This window comes from Suillus subaureus, assembly GCF_016647635.1.
Source record: "Suillus subaureus strain MN1 chromosome Unknown BJ212scaffold_18, whole genome shotgun sequence".
Taxonomy (NCBI): domain Eukaryota; kingdom Fungi; phylum Basidiomycota; class Agaricomycetes; order Boletales; family Suillaceae; genus Suillus; species Suillus subaureus.
In genome coordinates this window covers 25,432-39,400 of record NW_024538574.1, presented here as the reverse complement: position 1 = coordinate 39,400, position 13,969 = coordinate 25,432, and the positions used below count along the sequence as shown (strand labels likewise).

The following is a 13,969-nucleotide window of genomic DNA, read 5'->3' as shown; positions in this document are numbered from 1 at the left end:
TCAGTCGGTGATTGGGTTTTATTCACTAAACTACATAGTACTATCGTACAGACAGACGTCGGCAGGCAAGACGCAAGCACACCGGACATAGCATCATCTACTGACAAAGACTGACTTACTCATCCGACCTGTCGGACTAATCCAAGACATCGTGACAAATCATCGGCCTCCGTGTCAACTGACAGTCGCGTGCATAGATCTGAGTCATAGCATAACATGGAATTGTAGCAGGCATAGTATAATGACCCCTCAATGCGCTCTCCTGCTTTCCTGGATAATGTTACCGAGCTCCTCCAACTTGCGCTTTGCGCGAAGGAGTGTACCAAGCTAATAATCGCCATCAGTTAGACATCCAAATGAATACACTATGATACCCACTCGTTTCTTCGTCAATTTTCTTGCCTTCTTATCCTAGATATTCATCACGTATGTAAGAAACTTGATTGGCACACGATAGGATCAACGCACCTTGGCGTTTCTCAACAACTCAAGTACCCGACGCTCGTATGGCGCAAAGCCAGAAACTTCCCGCACGACAGACCGTACGAACTTGTTTTTTGTTGATTGAATGCCCTTGCGGTGACTGGGGCGCGTGGTCTTAGGAATGGCGGTGGTAGGATAGCCCTTGTTTAGGCCCTGGCACATGTCTATATTGACATTCGCGATGAACGGTGCGAAACATTCAAGCAAGTCACTCACTGCTTCGTGCCATTTTCTTGACGAGATCTTGAGGATGTGCGGTTGTTGCTGGCGTTCAAGTCTGCCTCTTTCCAGGAGTCACGTGTGCTGTATTGTGGCTGATGGTACTGTACAGTTTCTTTTCCAATATATTCCCACAACCTTGACATACATAAAGATTAGAACAAGTCAAAGACGTTGTGTATGCAGTGTTGTACACTATTATGTGATCTATGCTGTGATTGCAGTCATGGATGCGCAAATAAGACATTTGAAACCTAGATAATCTGTGCGGCAAAGTGTCATGAGCCCGCTCTGTGCCACAACACTCGTCTCAGTATTGCCGCACGACTTTCACCCTTCCTGTGGCGCGCCCCGAGGTAACCACGTTGTCTTCTATATGAGGCACTGCAATGGATGTCGGCGATGTCCGCGCGGAAGAGGGGAGGTGGATGGGTGTAGGTGGCCGAGGCGAATCGGCGTATTGCTCACCTCGGATTAGGTGCCTCCGCGAGCCTCCTTCCTCATCATCCTCTTCCTCCTCCTCTTCCTCCCCCTCTTCATCGTCTTCAACAGTTTCCTGTAAGAGGTAAAGCAGTTTGCATAAGTGAACATGTCTTCGCGCTGAGATTATATATCCCTACCGCATCAAAGTCCTCCATTAGCCGATCATCCTCATCAATGTCCTCCTCCTCGTCATACTCCTCATCATCTAACCACCGACCTCTCCAGTCCACCATATCCAATTCCTCTGGGCTCTCCGGTCTTACCCGCAACCATTGCATCCGGGGTCCAGTCTTGGCTCGTTCACTAACTTTGAAGCCATATATTCGTGGTTGATAAAGGTGGCCTGCAGGGCGTTTCTGCCCCCCATGCGGATTTGGATTGACAAAGGGTGAAGGTCGCGAGGAACTACTACCCGAGCCACTGTGTGGCGAGCGCCCGGGAGACATGGATGATCCCGGCGAAGACGAAGGTTTGTAGAACGGCGCTGGGGCAAGTTCGCGGTAACTCTGGAAAAATAGGTGCGCAAATGTCGTTCCAAAGAAGGCCCCTACATCCCTCAAGATCTTGGTGAGAAGTACTAACGGTCAGCAGAGACACAGCTCACACACCATCGACCCCTTGGAAACGACTGCTTGGTGGTGCATAGATATCATTGCAATTGGGACAGAAAAGTTTGACAGTGTCGAGGCCGGGAAGATCAGAACGACCGGAAGGAACAACATTGCAACCCATGCAATATACACGCGGGCAGACGCCAAAGAGGGCATTTTCATACTTATCAACCTGTGAGAAAGAATGATCGACTCGATCAAGTGTGTTAATGCACGATATGCTTGACTCACCATTGCTTGCAATCCAGCACGCGTCAGTATGTAACGCTGATGTACTAGACCATACAATAATTCAGCTGATGCTTCGACGATTGACACGTCGGGTATTTTTGACGAATCTTCGTCTCGGAGCGAATAAGATCGTAACGCCACAGAATGAAATAAGGCGACGTACCAGGCTCCACGTCCAACACCATCTCCATTGCCTCCTTCCAGAAAGGCACCATGGCATTCAAGCCGGTGAGGTTGAAATCATCCTCGATAAAATCTTCCGAGACTTCACAGAAGTACTCGTGCCCAGGCAGGGAGCAAAACCAGCTAATCCATGTAAGGGTAGATGTAGGAGTAGATGATGCTGAAACGAGCAATTAGCAAGCTCTCGATAAATTTCCCCGTCTCCAAAAAAACGCGCAAAGAAAGTTACAGCTTATGAAGTCCGGAATGAAAGATAGGTTGATACGCACTGTAACCTTCCTCAACTTCCTCCATGACCTCGTCGCCCTCACCAATACCACTAATGGCCTCTTCCTCCTCAAGCTCAACCTGCTCCTCCTCAAGCTCGGGTGGACGGGACATAACGTTCACACTTTAAGTCAGACGGGCTGACGGGCTGTGGGTCTGCATCCTGTTTCTCGAGAAGTTCCAGATCTGTATTCAAACTCCGCTTTCGTGTTCACAGCTGCAACGCTTCGATCACAGCAGACTTCAGCAAGATTTTAGGCCACAGGGAACACCTACAGACCTCGGAGCACATCGAACACATGAACCCTCTTCCTAGCACATTTGTATGTAATACTTGGCTCTATTTGCAACTCACGACGTCTGGAAACTGCATGTCATCTGTTCTTCTACATGGCCACTCCAAAATGAAGATCCCATGATAACCAACAGTAATAATTGCCCAGTGATCCAACTGATGATGGTATATGAAACAGCCTTCCATCCTGGCAATGCGCCAATCTCTGCAGCAAAGGTGCTGATTGTCGTTAGACAACCGCAATACCCGTCTCCTAATCCCTGAAGCAACGAGCAAGCATTTGGGGAAACTGCAGATGGGAAGCCTTGGAGTACATGGAAAAAACCTAGGAGAGCGGTCCCAAGTGAGTTCGCCATGAAAGTTCCAAGAGGCATAGTCTTCAAGCGGGGATTCAAATTTATGGACAGAAGATACCGAGTTAATGTGCCAGGGAAGGAAAATAGGAGAGCAGCGGTCGCTTGATGGCGGAAATTGTGTGGCAGAAAGAAGTACGCTGGAAGGGTCGCTGCGTATGTGAGGATCGCAAGGATGGTAAGCGTGTACCGGACAATTTTGCTTGGCGGTCGAGGGGCCGGTACGTACGGTTGAGCTACTCCACAGATATATATTCCGAATTTCAATGACGCCACCGACAACACGAGGGTGACCCAAGTCTTCGTAAAACCGTCCATAAACTGTCAAACGTAAAAGAAATACGCCATCATGATTTGAACCGCAAAAAAATAAGGGTCCGCTCACATCTCGAAGTCCGCCTCTGTAGAACTGACCACTATTCACCCACGAGTCAAAGATATCCACCTGCCACCCAGAAAATGTTGTTAATGATCCACAGAACCCTGTAGCAGGTTAATGGGTATTATGTTCCGCTACCAGAGGTACTGACCAGTGGTCAAGGCCGTGTATAACGGACCATAGCTGCGGAGAGGTATGAAAGGCTAGAGGTTATGTGAAGAGAGAAGGCACACATACAAATTACCAAATGGCACTTTCATTCTTAACCCAACGCCCATGATAAAGCACCCTGTGGCCTGGACGTAAGCCAATGGGAAAATACTTTCCCCATTGTACGTTGTAAGCGCTTGCAAGCCAAGCCGTGCGAGGACTCCGAATATTGACGCAGGCATGAGGAGGGCTAGTACATGGATTGATAGGGGGTGATAGATCTTTACAGGTGGAAGTTCTTCGACTTCAGATGGAGGACGATCGATGCTAGCGAGAGAGTTTGCGTCGTCTATGGTTTGATGATTAGCGAGAATGGACCCTACATCAGGGCGCTGTTGTGATTCATAGTCCAAAGGCATCAGCGAGCTCTTCTCGGTGGCTATAGGTGTGATGGTCAACTTCAGTTTGCAGGAGAAAGGGATTTGTAGCTACGGCTGCGTGAAAATCTCCTCCAGAAATTGTTCCCTGATGCAATTTACTTGAAATCAGGGTGCTCAGGAGTCAGCGCTGGTACTTACTAGTTATATAGGTGATGGAATCACTGACCCGCAGGTCGACTCGTTGTGCTTGCGATCAAATTGCACTAGTCAGGTAAGTCGGACAGTCTCGGACCCAACTGTGATTACCAATTTTGAATTCTAATGATTTCATCCCAACCCTTCAAATCCTAACTTTGAATTTGATTAATTCCGGAAAGTGTATATGTCAGGTACCATCCGCTTGAACTAACTAGAAGGTTTTATTCGACAACCTCAGCACGCTTGTTTATATGCTGTTCTGCCCGACATGTGCTAATCTGCTCGTCATATCCTCGGAAACAGGGTACAATAAATGGGCGTGCAATTCGTGTCCATACGAGTTTCCGATTTCGAAGCAGGTGTGTACTCGAATCATTTTAAAATCATCTTGCGGCCCTTTATAACAGTCCCTTTATGACCGCGTTGTAGATGACTTCCCGCTCGCGTATGAAACGCAAGGAAGTAGACGATGTGCTCGGAGGAGAGGAAACGTGGCGAGATGCTGATTCTACTGCGAGTTAGTTACTTATTTTTTTCATGATGCAGGAAGTGGGAATGTTGATCCACAACCCATAGTCACTTGTGACAAGTGCAGTCATCCCCGCGCATATTTCTATCAGTTGCAGATCCGATCTGCGGATGAGCCCATGACGACATGTATGTGCTTCATCTCAACTGAATTTGTGAAACTTGGCGCTGATCCATTGCTTCGTGGGATCAGTTTACAGGTCAGTGTTAGTACTGGCATCTATGATAGCCAGTTTGATGATCGAATTCCAGATGCGCCGGGTGTGCCTATCAATGGCGCGAAAATTAATACTTTTCTTTCAAAATGGGCGCCGAGATGCTTACTGGCACTTTACGGTTCTGCTATGTACATCAAAATGTTCTTGCCAAGCCTCCGGCATCCCCAGTCACGTCGGAGCCCCGCCCATACTCCCATCTTTGATTTCAATTTATGTTCACGAGTGTGTAACATATGAGCTTGCAAATACCGCAGTGTGAGGATTTACCCACTAGTTCACCTTCCCTGCTAGTCAATTTAGAAACATATACCAGCACTGACACCCCCACCTCCGAATTATTGCACCTGGGATTTTAGTGTGGCACAGTGCTCGCTTCATCCCAGGCCTGCCACGGTTGTTCACGCTAACAACACGCTCGCCCGTTCCTACCAAAATCTCCCCCAAGCCCACCACCTGAAAGCCCGGCGCATCATCATGTTTCAAATTTTCGCCCTTCCGGCAGCCGATGGCTGTCATCATGCCAACTTAAGCATGGTGAACGAATACTACTGCGACCGCTGGAATAGGTGAGAAACTTACCACTGGCGGCCGCGAGTGACGACGGCAGGCTTTCCACTTTGTCTGACAGAAGTGGGAAGGCTGTACGTCGTAGGCCGCCGCATCCTCCTATATCTATGAATATCATAAATCGCTTTAATGATCTGGAAATCGATGGAGTAGTCGGTGTATGTCTGTCTGAAATTCACGAGGCCTACATAGTACAAGTTAAACATGGCAGGTCAAATAGATAGTCACCGCCAGTCGGGTTACAATCGTGACACGATGCGGTAGTGCTTACTTCCCGTGAAGTGAGTTGAACCAAACGAAGTACGTCCAAAGCCGACCAATTTTTAGATCCAGACTTAAGTTGGTGTGATACAGTGTGCTTTCATGTGAAAGCGAACGAAAAGGCACAAGTCCGAGTCTATTGCGCTCGTCGTCCGGACTCCGGATCCATCCGGTGCTTCTGTTGTTCCTAGAATAGAACTCGTCTGCAAGGCTTTTTCATCCAGATACACTTGACTTTTTCCAAACAAAAATGTTAGCTCATCGGTCGGTCGTTGGTGTTGTTGCGCAGAGCACATTCAGGTCCGCTCAGGTTGTCCGATTTGTATTTTCTGGTTATTCGGGTTGGCGCTTACGTTTACGTTGTAGCCTTTCAGGCGGTATGCTTCTGCCTCCCCGACTGCTGCTTTTGCTGGTCACAAGGGTAGCAACGTGAGTCTTGCAATAATACAATCTTCATGTCATAGCCCTTACCCAGTTGGCAGGGTAAATACACCGTGACTTTGATTCCTGGAGACGGTCAGGTTGCTCGTCCAGTGGAGATTCAGTTGTTTGACGTCAGAATTTAGGTATTGGCCCAGAGATCAGCGAATCAGTCAAAAACATATACGCTGCTGCAAACGTTTGTTTGTGGTCTCATTTGAGATGAATGCGACTTATAAGTTCAATAGGTTCCCATCGAATGGGAGGAAGTCAGCGTCACTCCCGTCCTTAAAGGTGGGAAAACGGTTATCCCGGATGCTGCCATCAATTCTGTAAAGAAGAACACTGTTGCTCTGAAAGGTGCGTCTGATTATGGCTGGAAAGAAGCGAAACACTAAATCCTATTCTCAGGACCGCTGGCAACTCCAAGTACGCCCCATTTTTACTGTGATTCACATGTATGCTGAGCGTCCTCAAGTTGGAAAGGGCCACGTCTCTTTGAACTTGACTCTGCGTCGGACGTTTAACCTCTTCGCGAACGTTCGTCCGTGTGTTTCGATCAAGGGCTTTAAGACTCCTTATGACAACGTTAACACCGTTCTGATTCGGGAAAACACCGAGGGAGAGTACTCGGGTATTGAGCACGAGGTAGGGTTCGTCCTATGATGCATGAGTATCACTTACGTGGGGTCCCAGATCGTGGATGGGGTGGTCCAATCCATCAAACTCATCACATGGGATGCCTCCGAGCGCGTTGCTCGTTATGCCTTTCATTATGCACAAGCTAGCGGAAGGAAGCGAGTCACGGCTGTCCATAAGGCCAATATCATGTGAGTGGTATCTTAGTCAAGAATTACGCATGAATACTGATTGAAGACAGGAAAATGTCGGATGGCATGTTTTTGTCCGCATGTCGGCAAGTTTCGAAAGACTTCCCGGGTATCGCCTATGATGAAGACCTTTTGGATCGTGTCTGTTTACAGGTAAATCCACACGAGGCCGATATAGCGATGAGCACAGCTGAGGACGTCTTCTAGATCGTACAGAATCCCCAACCTTACTCCAACCGGGTCATGGTGATGCCCAATCTCTATGGCGATATCTTGTCGGACATGTGCGCTGGATTGATTGGTGGCCTCGGCTTGACACCGTCTGGCAACATTGGTCGTGTAGGTCGCATTGCCCTTTGAGCGGCTCAAGCTGAAGCCTTCTATCCTCTTCCGTAGGATGCATCGATTTTCGAAGCCGTGCACGGATCGGCTCCCGATATTGCAGGTACAGCTCATCTTCACTTTAGGTATATAACCAATACCGAGATGGTCAAATATAGGGAAGGGATTAGCTAATCCTACTGCTCTTCTTCTATCTTCTCTCATGATGCTGAGGTACGTGAACCTCGGGAACTCTCGTTGGCTTCTAGGCTGATCCGGGATACCTTGTATAGACACATGAACCTGAATGAGCATGCCGCCAAGATCGAAGAGGCTGCTCTTAGTGTAAGGAAATTTTTTCTATTACGCGTATGTTGTGTTTCTTACGATGCGCACATTATAGACGATCGCGGAAGGTAAGACGATTACGGGGGATCTGGGTGGAAAGGCCTCGACCATGGAATACACGAGTGCGATCATCAACAAGCTCGCGAAGGCATGATCGTTCCCGTAGAGGGGCTGTGAGATTTATAGACAGATAGACCGTATTTCTACCAATACCAGATAATTGGGATCGGCTCCAATCTGCTTCGGTCCCTTGCGTCCGCTACCGACTTGGGTTGCGTGAGAAATAGTAGCCTGCGGATGTGATAGGAAAATGAACTCAGTCAAAGTTGACCTACGACGACCAGCTTTAAGATCCCTTCCACGCCTATACACGGCATTCACTCTTCATAATCCCTCACTCGCCCTACAGGGCAAAGACAACATAATTTTCACATTCCTGCTTGACAAGGTCAGCTTTTCAGGGCTAACCTTGTGCAACTGATGAACGTTTAGTCAGATAACTCTAGTTCACATTCTTCCAGAAAACAGATAATCCAAAAAACGTTGGACACCCTGTAATAGTTTCCTGCCTCCGTACGATACGAACGAAATGACCGACGAATTCACTCAAACACATAACCTGCCGAAGAAGGATGAAAAGAGGCCCCCTTCTGTACCAAACAGAAGTTCGAAGAGAACTTCATCTAATGCTAGACCTTCTTCCGCAGCCGGAAACCTCCAAGGTGCCCCAAGGCCTTCCTCTAGATCTGGTAACAAGAAACCTCAAACAGGGATGTCTACTGCTGGCGGTACTGAGTCTGGTTCAGACACCAACAGGAAAGCTCCTGAGCCTAAGAAAGCCGAACCTCGTAGCAAGAGCCAGACCGGTGGTGCCACACGAAACGGTAATCCCCGCAAAGGTCAACCTTCTGCATCTCAGGGTACACGCGGCATAACCGGCCATTCCTCTTCGCCTGCACCCCCTTCCGCATCAGAATCAAGTGATGCTTTGTCCTCTTTACAGAGAGTCATCGCAGACCTGAAGACAACTTCGCCTCCAAATCAATCATCCTCTCCTGGCATCAATAATTCGCTCGCTGCTTCTATGCACGCCCCGCAAGCACAGCCTTCAAACCTTCCAGCCAATGCACCAGTGTTCCAGCCAGGTGCTTCTTCTTTCCCTGGGTCCAACCTCGCAGATGCCGTTAGGCACCGCAAAGCTGTATCGCTGGGCACCACTGGTGTTCCCGGTAACTATAACTCCTTCTCGCCTCACCTGGGTGCGATGATGGAAGATGCCGAAGATGGTACCGGAGCTTCATTCGAAGACGGCGAAATCCCTGAGCACTTCTACCAGCATCAACAAGGGCACCAGCCTCGCTCTCAGTCTCAAAGTTTCATGGCTCCTCGCTTCGCCGCTCTCGCAGCACAAGAACAAGATGTTCTTGGACCCACTGGTCGTCCGCAGCTTGCCCCTGGTTTCATGTTTGGAGCGCGTAGGAGAACTGGCTCTAATGTTCCCGTTGGTCCGTCTATCAACGAGGAAGATGTTAGATTCCAGTTCCCCCAGCAACAACCCAACTTTCCTCCGGATGAACAACCCCATAGGAAGCCTGAAGGTGACTTCACAGGGATTATGGCTGAACAGGTATGTGGCCAATCGTGTTGCATGCTTTGTGTCACTGAAATTATTATAGATTGCCCTCCAGAACCAGATTGAGGCGCTTCAGCAACAACAACAAGCTTTGTACCAGCAACAGCTCGCTTCGAACCAGGTCCTTTCGCTGCAAACTCCAGGATTGGTCCCAAACAGGCACAGGCGTGTCCAAAGCACATTACCGACCAATATGGGTGGAAATTTAAGTGTCAACGCTTTCAATTCCCCTATGGGCCAATTTGGTGGCATGGCCAACCTTGGTCTTGGTCTTGATAATCAGCCAGCTGGTCTCCCACGCGGCCACGGCAGGCGACACAGTGTCAATGTTGTCAATAAACCTAGTCTCGCTCAGGGGTCAATCAGCTTCCCTTACAGTAGTCAGGACGGTTTCGAAGATGGTTTTGTACCTCCAAGCTTTGGTGGTCACTCTCGCACCACGTCCCGAGTTGATTCTAGCTGGCGCATCAGTAAGCTTTATACTTATTTGCCTGCACATCTAATATTCATGATTGTTCAGATGGAGGTGTTGGCGCTATCCAAGGCAACAATGCATTCGCCGCTGATCTTGCTCAAGCACAAGCGCAGCTTCAGAGTTTGCAGCAGTTCCGTGCAGCAGCTGGTGGCCACCATCACAAAATGCCATCTTTCTCATTCCCCAACATGCTTCCAAACATGATGGCTGCGAACATGATGGGTTTGAATATGGGCGGTGTCAGCTTACTGCAGCAGCAACAGCAGCAGCAGCAGCAGTTCCAATCGCAGCTTCAGCAACAATCCAACCAGCCTCAACGCAAATCTCTTTTCGCTCCTTACCTACCTCAGGCTTCGCTGCCGCCACTTCTTGCAGCAGGAAAACTAGTTGTTGGGATCTTACGAGTCAACAAACGTAATCGCTCGGACGCATACGTCGCTACCGAGGTTCTCGACGCCGACATCTACATTTGTGGATCCAAGGACCGTAATCGTGCTCTGGAGGGTGATATTGTCGCCGTCGAGCTTCTTGATGTTGATGAAGTATGGGGAACGAAGAAGGAGAAGGAAGAGAAGAAGCGCAAGAAGGAAGAGAACTCCGCCTATGACTTGAAGTCATCTTCAGTACGCCGGGACGACAAGAAAAAGGATGACGTTGAAGTCGAGGGCCAAGGTTTGATGCTGTTCGAAGATGAGGAGTACGTTTGCATCTTTTTTCCCGTTGGACCATTGACTCAGTCGTTTGTTCCTGTCAGGGTTACCGATGATGTCAAGCCTCAGTTTGCGGGGCATGTCGTTGCGGTTGTTGAGCGTATGCCTGGCCAACTCTTCTCTGGCACTCTTGGCCTGTTGCGCCCTTCATCCGCTGCAACCAAGGAGAAGCAGGAGGCTGAGCGCAGGGAACGCGAAGGCGACCGTGGTGACGAGCCCAGGCGTGGACCCATAGAACGCCCGAAGATCGTGTGGTTTAAGCCCACCGACAAGCGAGTACCGCTCATCGCCATTCCTACTGAACAAGCACCTGTGGACTTCGTCCAGAACTCCGAGGCCTATGCAGACAAGCTGTTCGTTGCTTGTATCAAGCGTCACGTCAGTGTGTTTTGGATTGTATGTCGACTCTATTGACGCCTCTGCCATAGCCCATTAGTTCGCTCCACCCATTCGGTACTTTGGCTGAAGAGCTTGGCCCTATTGGAGACATCGAAGTTGAAACTAGTGCTTTGTTGAAGGACTGCAACTTCCCTACAGAGGAATTCTCGGACAGCGTTCTTAAATGCCTGCCTCCTACACCCTGGACGTGGGTTCCTGGTTACCTCTCTCAAGATATGAGCTGACAATACCACATGCAGTGTCCCAGAGAGGGAGTTTGAGGTTCGCAAGGATCTTCGTGAAGAGCGCATCTTTACTATTGATCCTGAGACTGCAAAGGACCTTGATGACGCATTGTCCATCAAGGCCAATGACGATGGCACTTATGACGTGGGCGTGCACGTTGCCGATGTCTCTTACTTTGTCAAACCTAACACTGCTCTTGACCGTGATGCTCGCAAGAGGGCAACCAGCGTGTATCTCGTGCAGCGCGCCGTCCCCATGCTTCCTCCCACCATTAGCGAAGAGGCGTGTAGTCTTAACCCGGGTGTTGAACGTCTGGCATTCTCGGCTGTCTTTACCATGACCAAGGAAGGCAAAATCGTCAACAAGTGGTTGGGCAAGAGCGTCATTAAGTAAGTGCTATATTTCCGTACATAGCGTAATTGAAATTCATTTAATATTAGATCTTGCGCGAAACTGTCATATAACGACGCTCAGAAAGCTATCGACGGTCACATTCTAGGTGATCTCATGGTCGCTCCGGAACACAGTACATCAGCGATCGTGCATGACATCAAGGTTCTGAATGATCTCGCAAAGCAGCTTCGTGCTATGCGCATCCAGGATGGCGCTGTCAGCCTATCGTCTAAGCGCCTTAGGTTTACCCTAGACGAAAACGGCCGACCAGTGGACTGCGAGCAGACCGAGAACACCGATGCAAACAACATCGTTGAAGAGGTTTGTGTTTAATTCGTACTGAGCTGTATTGAAGACTGATCTGAACAATTATAGTTCATGCTACTAACTAATACCACGGTCGCGCAACGTATTGCCGTTCACCTTCCCGAGCAGGCCCTGCTTCGCAGACATGACACGCCGCTCGAGAGACGCCTCGTGAGTTATTATTGCATCTTGAATCCTATTCCAGTTACAACTTGGTACAGAATCTTTTCACCGAACGTGCCAATCGACTCAATATCGCAGTCGATGTCTCCTCTAGTGGTGCCTTAATGAAGTCATTCGAGGCGATCACAAACCCGACTGCCCGCATGGTGTTGGAGCTGATCTCCCACAAAGCTACTCAGAGAGCCAAATATTTCTGCGCTGGCATGCTCGACATTGCGAAATACAACCACTATGCTTTAAGCGTGCCCCTCTACACTCATTTTACCTCTCCTATACGGCGCTACGCGGATGTTCTTGTGCACCGTCAACTCGAATCAGTTTTGCAGGGTGGAGGTGAGTTACGCTTCATAACCGTCTTTGTCATATTCTGACGAATGGCAGTGGAACCTAAATTCTCTATGGACCGTGACGCTGTTGCAAAGATTGCTCAACAGTGCAACATGTTTGTGTCATTTTATCAATGGCTGGTCTGGTGTACTGATTTTTATGAACAGCAAAAGGGACTCGGCGAATTTGGCGCAGGAGCAGTCGACCCATCTCTACTTGTGTGTTCTAATATCAGACCTCACCCAGCGACACGGTCCTGTCATTCGTCCAGCCAAGGTTGTCAGTGTCCTTGATGCTGCGTTCGATGTTCTTGTCCCTGAGTTTGGCATTGAGAAGCGGGTCCATGTTGACCAAATGCCTATTGACGTAAGTGTTTCAGAAAGGATTCAGGAGAAGAAAACTGATTGTTTAAACTAGAACCACGTTTATGATGAGCACTCGCATACCTTGCAAATCTATTGGTCGAATAGGGACGTCCTTAGCTGGTTGGCAGAGAACAGTGATGACGAGCACTTGAAGAAGGTTAAGCAGAACGCTGAGGCCCACGCAGTCAAAATGGAAGTTGCATCTCGTTCTGTGCATGACGAGAATGCCCTCTTCGACGAGGATGACGCCGATGAAGATGAGATTGTGTTAGGAAGGAACATGGAAGCTGAAAAGGCACCTGAGAGCTCGAAGCAAAGGCTCCTGTCTGCCGCCAAGGTCCAGCCTGTGTTTGAGGGTCTGAGGACCACACCAGCTGGCCACAAGATTCAGGACATCAAGGAGCTCATGACCGTTCCCGTGCGTATTCTTCTGAGTGATACATGTACATTTGTTAACTCGTATGCAAGGTTATCGTGACTGCCGATTTGACCAAGAGTCCACCCGTCATCAAGGTGTATAGCGTTAACCCTTACGCAGAGCAGAAGAAGTAATACTCTGCATCCACCAATGATGACGGCGTTTTATGTGTACGATAACTGTTTCATATTCCATCATGCTCTCTTTTCCGATTCCCTTCTATGTCACTAACTCACGGTCTGTACAGTATTCGGTCATCCACGATTTCCTTGTTACGTTCTCTCCTTTACCTCGCCATTATGTCGTTGTTGTCTACAGGCCCTGTGTTCGGTCGTGTCTTGCTATACTATAGCACTAGTTCGTTAGTCTAGTATGAAATTTAACATGTCGTCTTCTGTTCTGATGTGGCCTGTGAATTGCAAATGTTCGATCAAAACGAATGAATGTATTGCCTACTCTACAATATAATAACGGTGAGTATCCTGTGGCACTACAGTGAATGAGTGTGAATAAGTATATGCATATGCAAGATGCCCGTGGATAAGTCAGATAGTTGGGAAAGAAAATAAAGTCAGTCATGTCAATCGTCACGCATATCATATCCAAGAAGTAATTGCATGTTTTCGGGAGTTCGGAATATTCGCTCGGTTCTCTCCTCTGTCCCGGCTGCTCTCACGAGGTGCAGCAGCTGGCGGAGGTGTCGCTCGCATCGATTTTCCGCTGGAGCGAGAAGATGAGCGACGCATGTCATGAGGTTCACCACCTTCCTGGACGGTGTGCAGGGAGTGGATGGAAGCGGAGCTGCTCATG

At 48.8% G+C, this 13,969-nt stretch overlaps 6 protein-coding genes across 6 annotated transcripts; 3 read left to right on the top strand and 3 right to left on the bottom strand.

Moving 5' to 3' along the window:
• Window positions 1-249: 249 nt before the first annotated feature.
• On the bottom strand, window positions 250-645 carry BJ212DRAFT_1447141 (ribosomal protein L36e; the record flags this gene model as incomplete). Its single annotated transcript, XM_041338359.1, has 2 exons — window positions 250-327; window positions 469-645. 2 exons carry the CDS (start codon window positions 643-645, stop codon window positions 250-252), a joined length of 255 nt encoding a protein of 84 aa, XP_041192412.1.
• A 367-nt stretch (window positions 646-1,012) lies between these two features.
• BJ212DRAFT_1272578 (casein kinase II regulatory subunit-domain-containing protein) lies at window positions 1,013-2,368 on the bottom strand (the record flags this gene model as incomplete). Its single annotated transcript, XM_041331021.1, has 5 exons — window positions 1,013-1,258; window positions 1,323-1,732; window positions 1,794-1,968; window positions 2,028-2,140; window positions 2,191-2,368. Coding segments are annotated over 5 exons (1,122 nt in total), but the record flags the coding sequence as incomplete, so codon positions are not given.
• Window positions 2,369-2,691: 323 nt separating this feature from the next.
• BJ212DRAFT_1356827 (CrcB-like protein-domain-containing protein) lies at window positions 2,692-4,321 on the bottom strand. The gene is made up of 5 exons (XM_041335725.1): window positions 4,147-4,321; window positions 3,742-4,093; window positions 3,656-3,687; window positions 3,511-3,608; window positions 2,692-3,446 (listed from the first exon to the last, which is right to left on the bottom strand). Exons 2-5 carry the CDS (start codon window positions 4,071-4,073, stop codon window positions 2,829-2,831), a joined length of 1,080 nt encoding a protein of 359 aa, XP_041192410.1. The 5' UTR covers window positions 4,074-4,093; window positions 4,147-4,321; the 3' UTR covers window positions 2,692-2,828.
• A 44-nt stretch (window positions 4,322-4,365) lies between these two features.
• Window positions 4,366-5,943, top strand: BJ212DRAFT_1356811 (uncharacterized protein; the record flags this gene model as incomplete). Its single annotated transcript, XM_041335724.1, has 7 exons — window positions 4,366-4,589; window positions 4,660-4,743; window positions 4,803-5,027; window positions 5,085-5,175; window positions 5,250-5,257; window positions 5,307-5,729; window positions 5,817-5,943. Coding segments are annotated over exons 1-6 (752 nt in total), but the record flags the coding sequence as incomplete, so codon positions are not given.
• BJ212DRAFT_1356807 (uncharacterized protein) lies at window positions 5,944-8,046 on the top strand. Its single transcript, XM_041335723.1, has 14 exons — window positions 5,944-6,116; window positions 6,173-6,235; window positions 6,289-6,322; window positions 6,373-6,425; window positions 6,475-6,586; window positions 6,638-6,655; window positions 6,705-6,874; window positions 6,923-7,056; window positions 7,107-7,209; window positions 7,264-7,395; window positions 7,453-7,501; window positions 7,557-7,611; window positions 7,671-7,722; window positions 7,781-8,046. Exons 1-14 carry the CDS (start codon window positions 6,057-6,059, stop codon window positions 7,877-7,879), a joined length of 1,134 nt encoding a protein of 377 aa, XP_041192408.1. The 5' UTR covers window positions 5,944-6,056; the 3' UTR covers window positions 7,880-8,046.
• On the top strand, window positions 8,047-13,559 carry BJ212DRAFT_1356801 (RNB-domain-containing protein). Its single transcript, XM_041335722.1, has 14 exons — window positions 8,047-8,173; window positions 8,222-9,352; window positions 9,402-9,828; window positions 9,879-10,530; window positions 10,588-10,921; window positions 10,972-11,129; window positions 11,182-11,556; window positions 11,608-11,881; window positions 11,936-12,037; window positions 12,088-12,382; window positions 12,431-12,491; window positions 12,544-12,742; window positions 12,794-13,159; window positions 13,210-13,559. Exons 2-14 carry the CDS (start codon window positions 8,315-8,317, stop codon window positions 13,291-13,293), a joined length of 4,365 nt encoding a protein of 1,454 aa, XP_041192407.1. The 5' UTR covers window positions 8,047-8,173; window positions 8,222-8,314; the 3' UTR covers window positions 13,294-13,559.
• Window positions 13,560-13,969: the final 410 nt, after the last annotated feature.

Excerpts from the sequence above, each read along its gene's own strand:
- BJ212DRAFT_1356827 (XM_041335725.1), bottom strand. The coding sequence starts at position 4,073 with ATGCCTTTGGACTATGAATCACAACAGCGCCCTGATGTAGGGTCCATT. Across the intron at positions 3,609-3,655 it reads ATACACGGCCTTGACCACTG|GGTTCTGTGGATCATTAACA; the intron begins GTCAGTACCTCT and ends AACCTGCTACAG. Across the intron at positions 3,447-3,510 it reads ACAGAGGCGGACTTCGAGAT|TTTATGGACGGTTTTACGAA; the intron begins GTGAGCGGACCC and ends TACGTTTGACAG.
- BJ212DRAFT_1356807 (XM_041335723.1), top strand. The coding sequence starts at position 6,057 with ATGTTAGCTCATCGGTCGGTCGTTGGTGTTGTTGCGCAGAGCACATTC. Across the intron at positions 6,117-6,172 it reads GCACATTCAGGTCCGCTCAG|CCTTTCAGGCGGTATGCTTC; the intron begins GTTGTCCGATTT and ends TTTACGTTGTAG. Across the intron at positions 7,396-7,452 it reads CGTCTGGCAACATTGGTCGT|GATGCATCGATTTTCGAAGC; the intron begins GTAGGTCGCATT and ends CCTCTTCCGTAG.
- BJ212DRAFT_1356801 (XM_041335722.1), top strand. The coding sequence starts at position 8,315 with ATGACCGACGAATTCACTCAAACACATAACCTGCCGAAGAAGGATGAA. Across the intron at positions 11,130-11,181 it reads CTGCCTCCTACACCCTGGAC|TGTCCCAGAGAGGGAGTTTG; the intron begins GTGGGTTCCTGG and ends TACCACATGCAG. Across the intron at positions 12,383-12,430 it reads ATCAGTTTTGCAGGGTGGAG|TGGAACCTAAATTCTCTATG; the intron begins GTGAGTTACGCT and ends GACGAATGGCAG.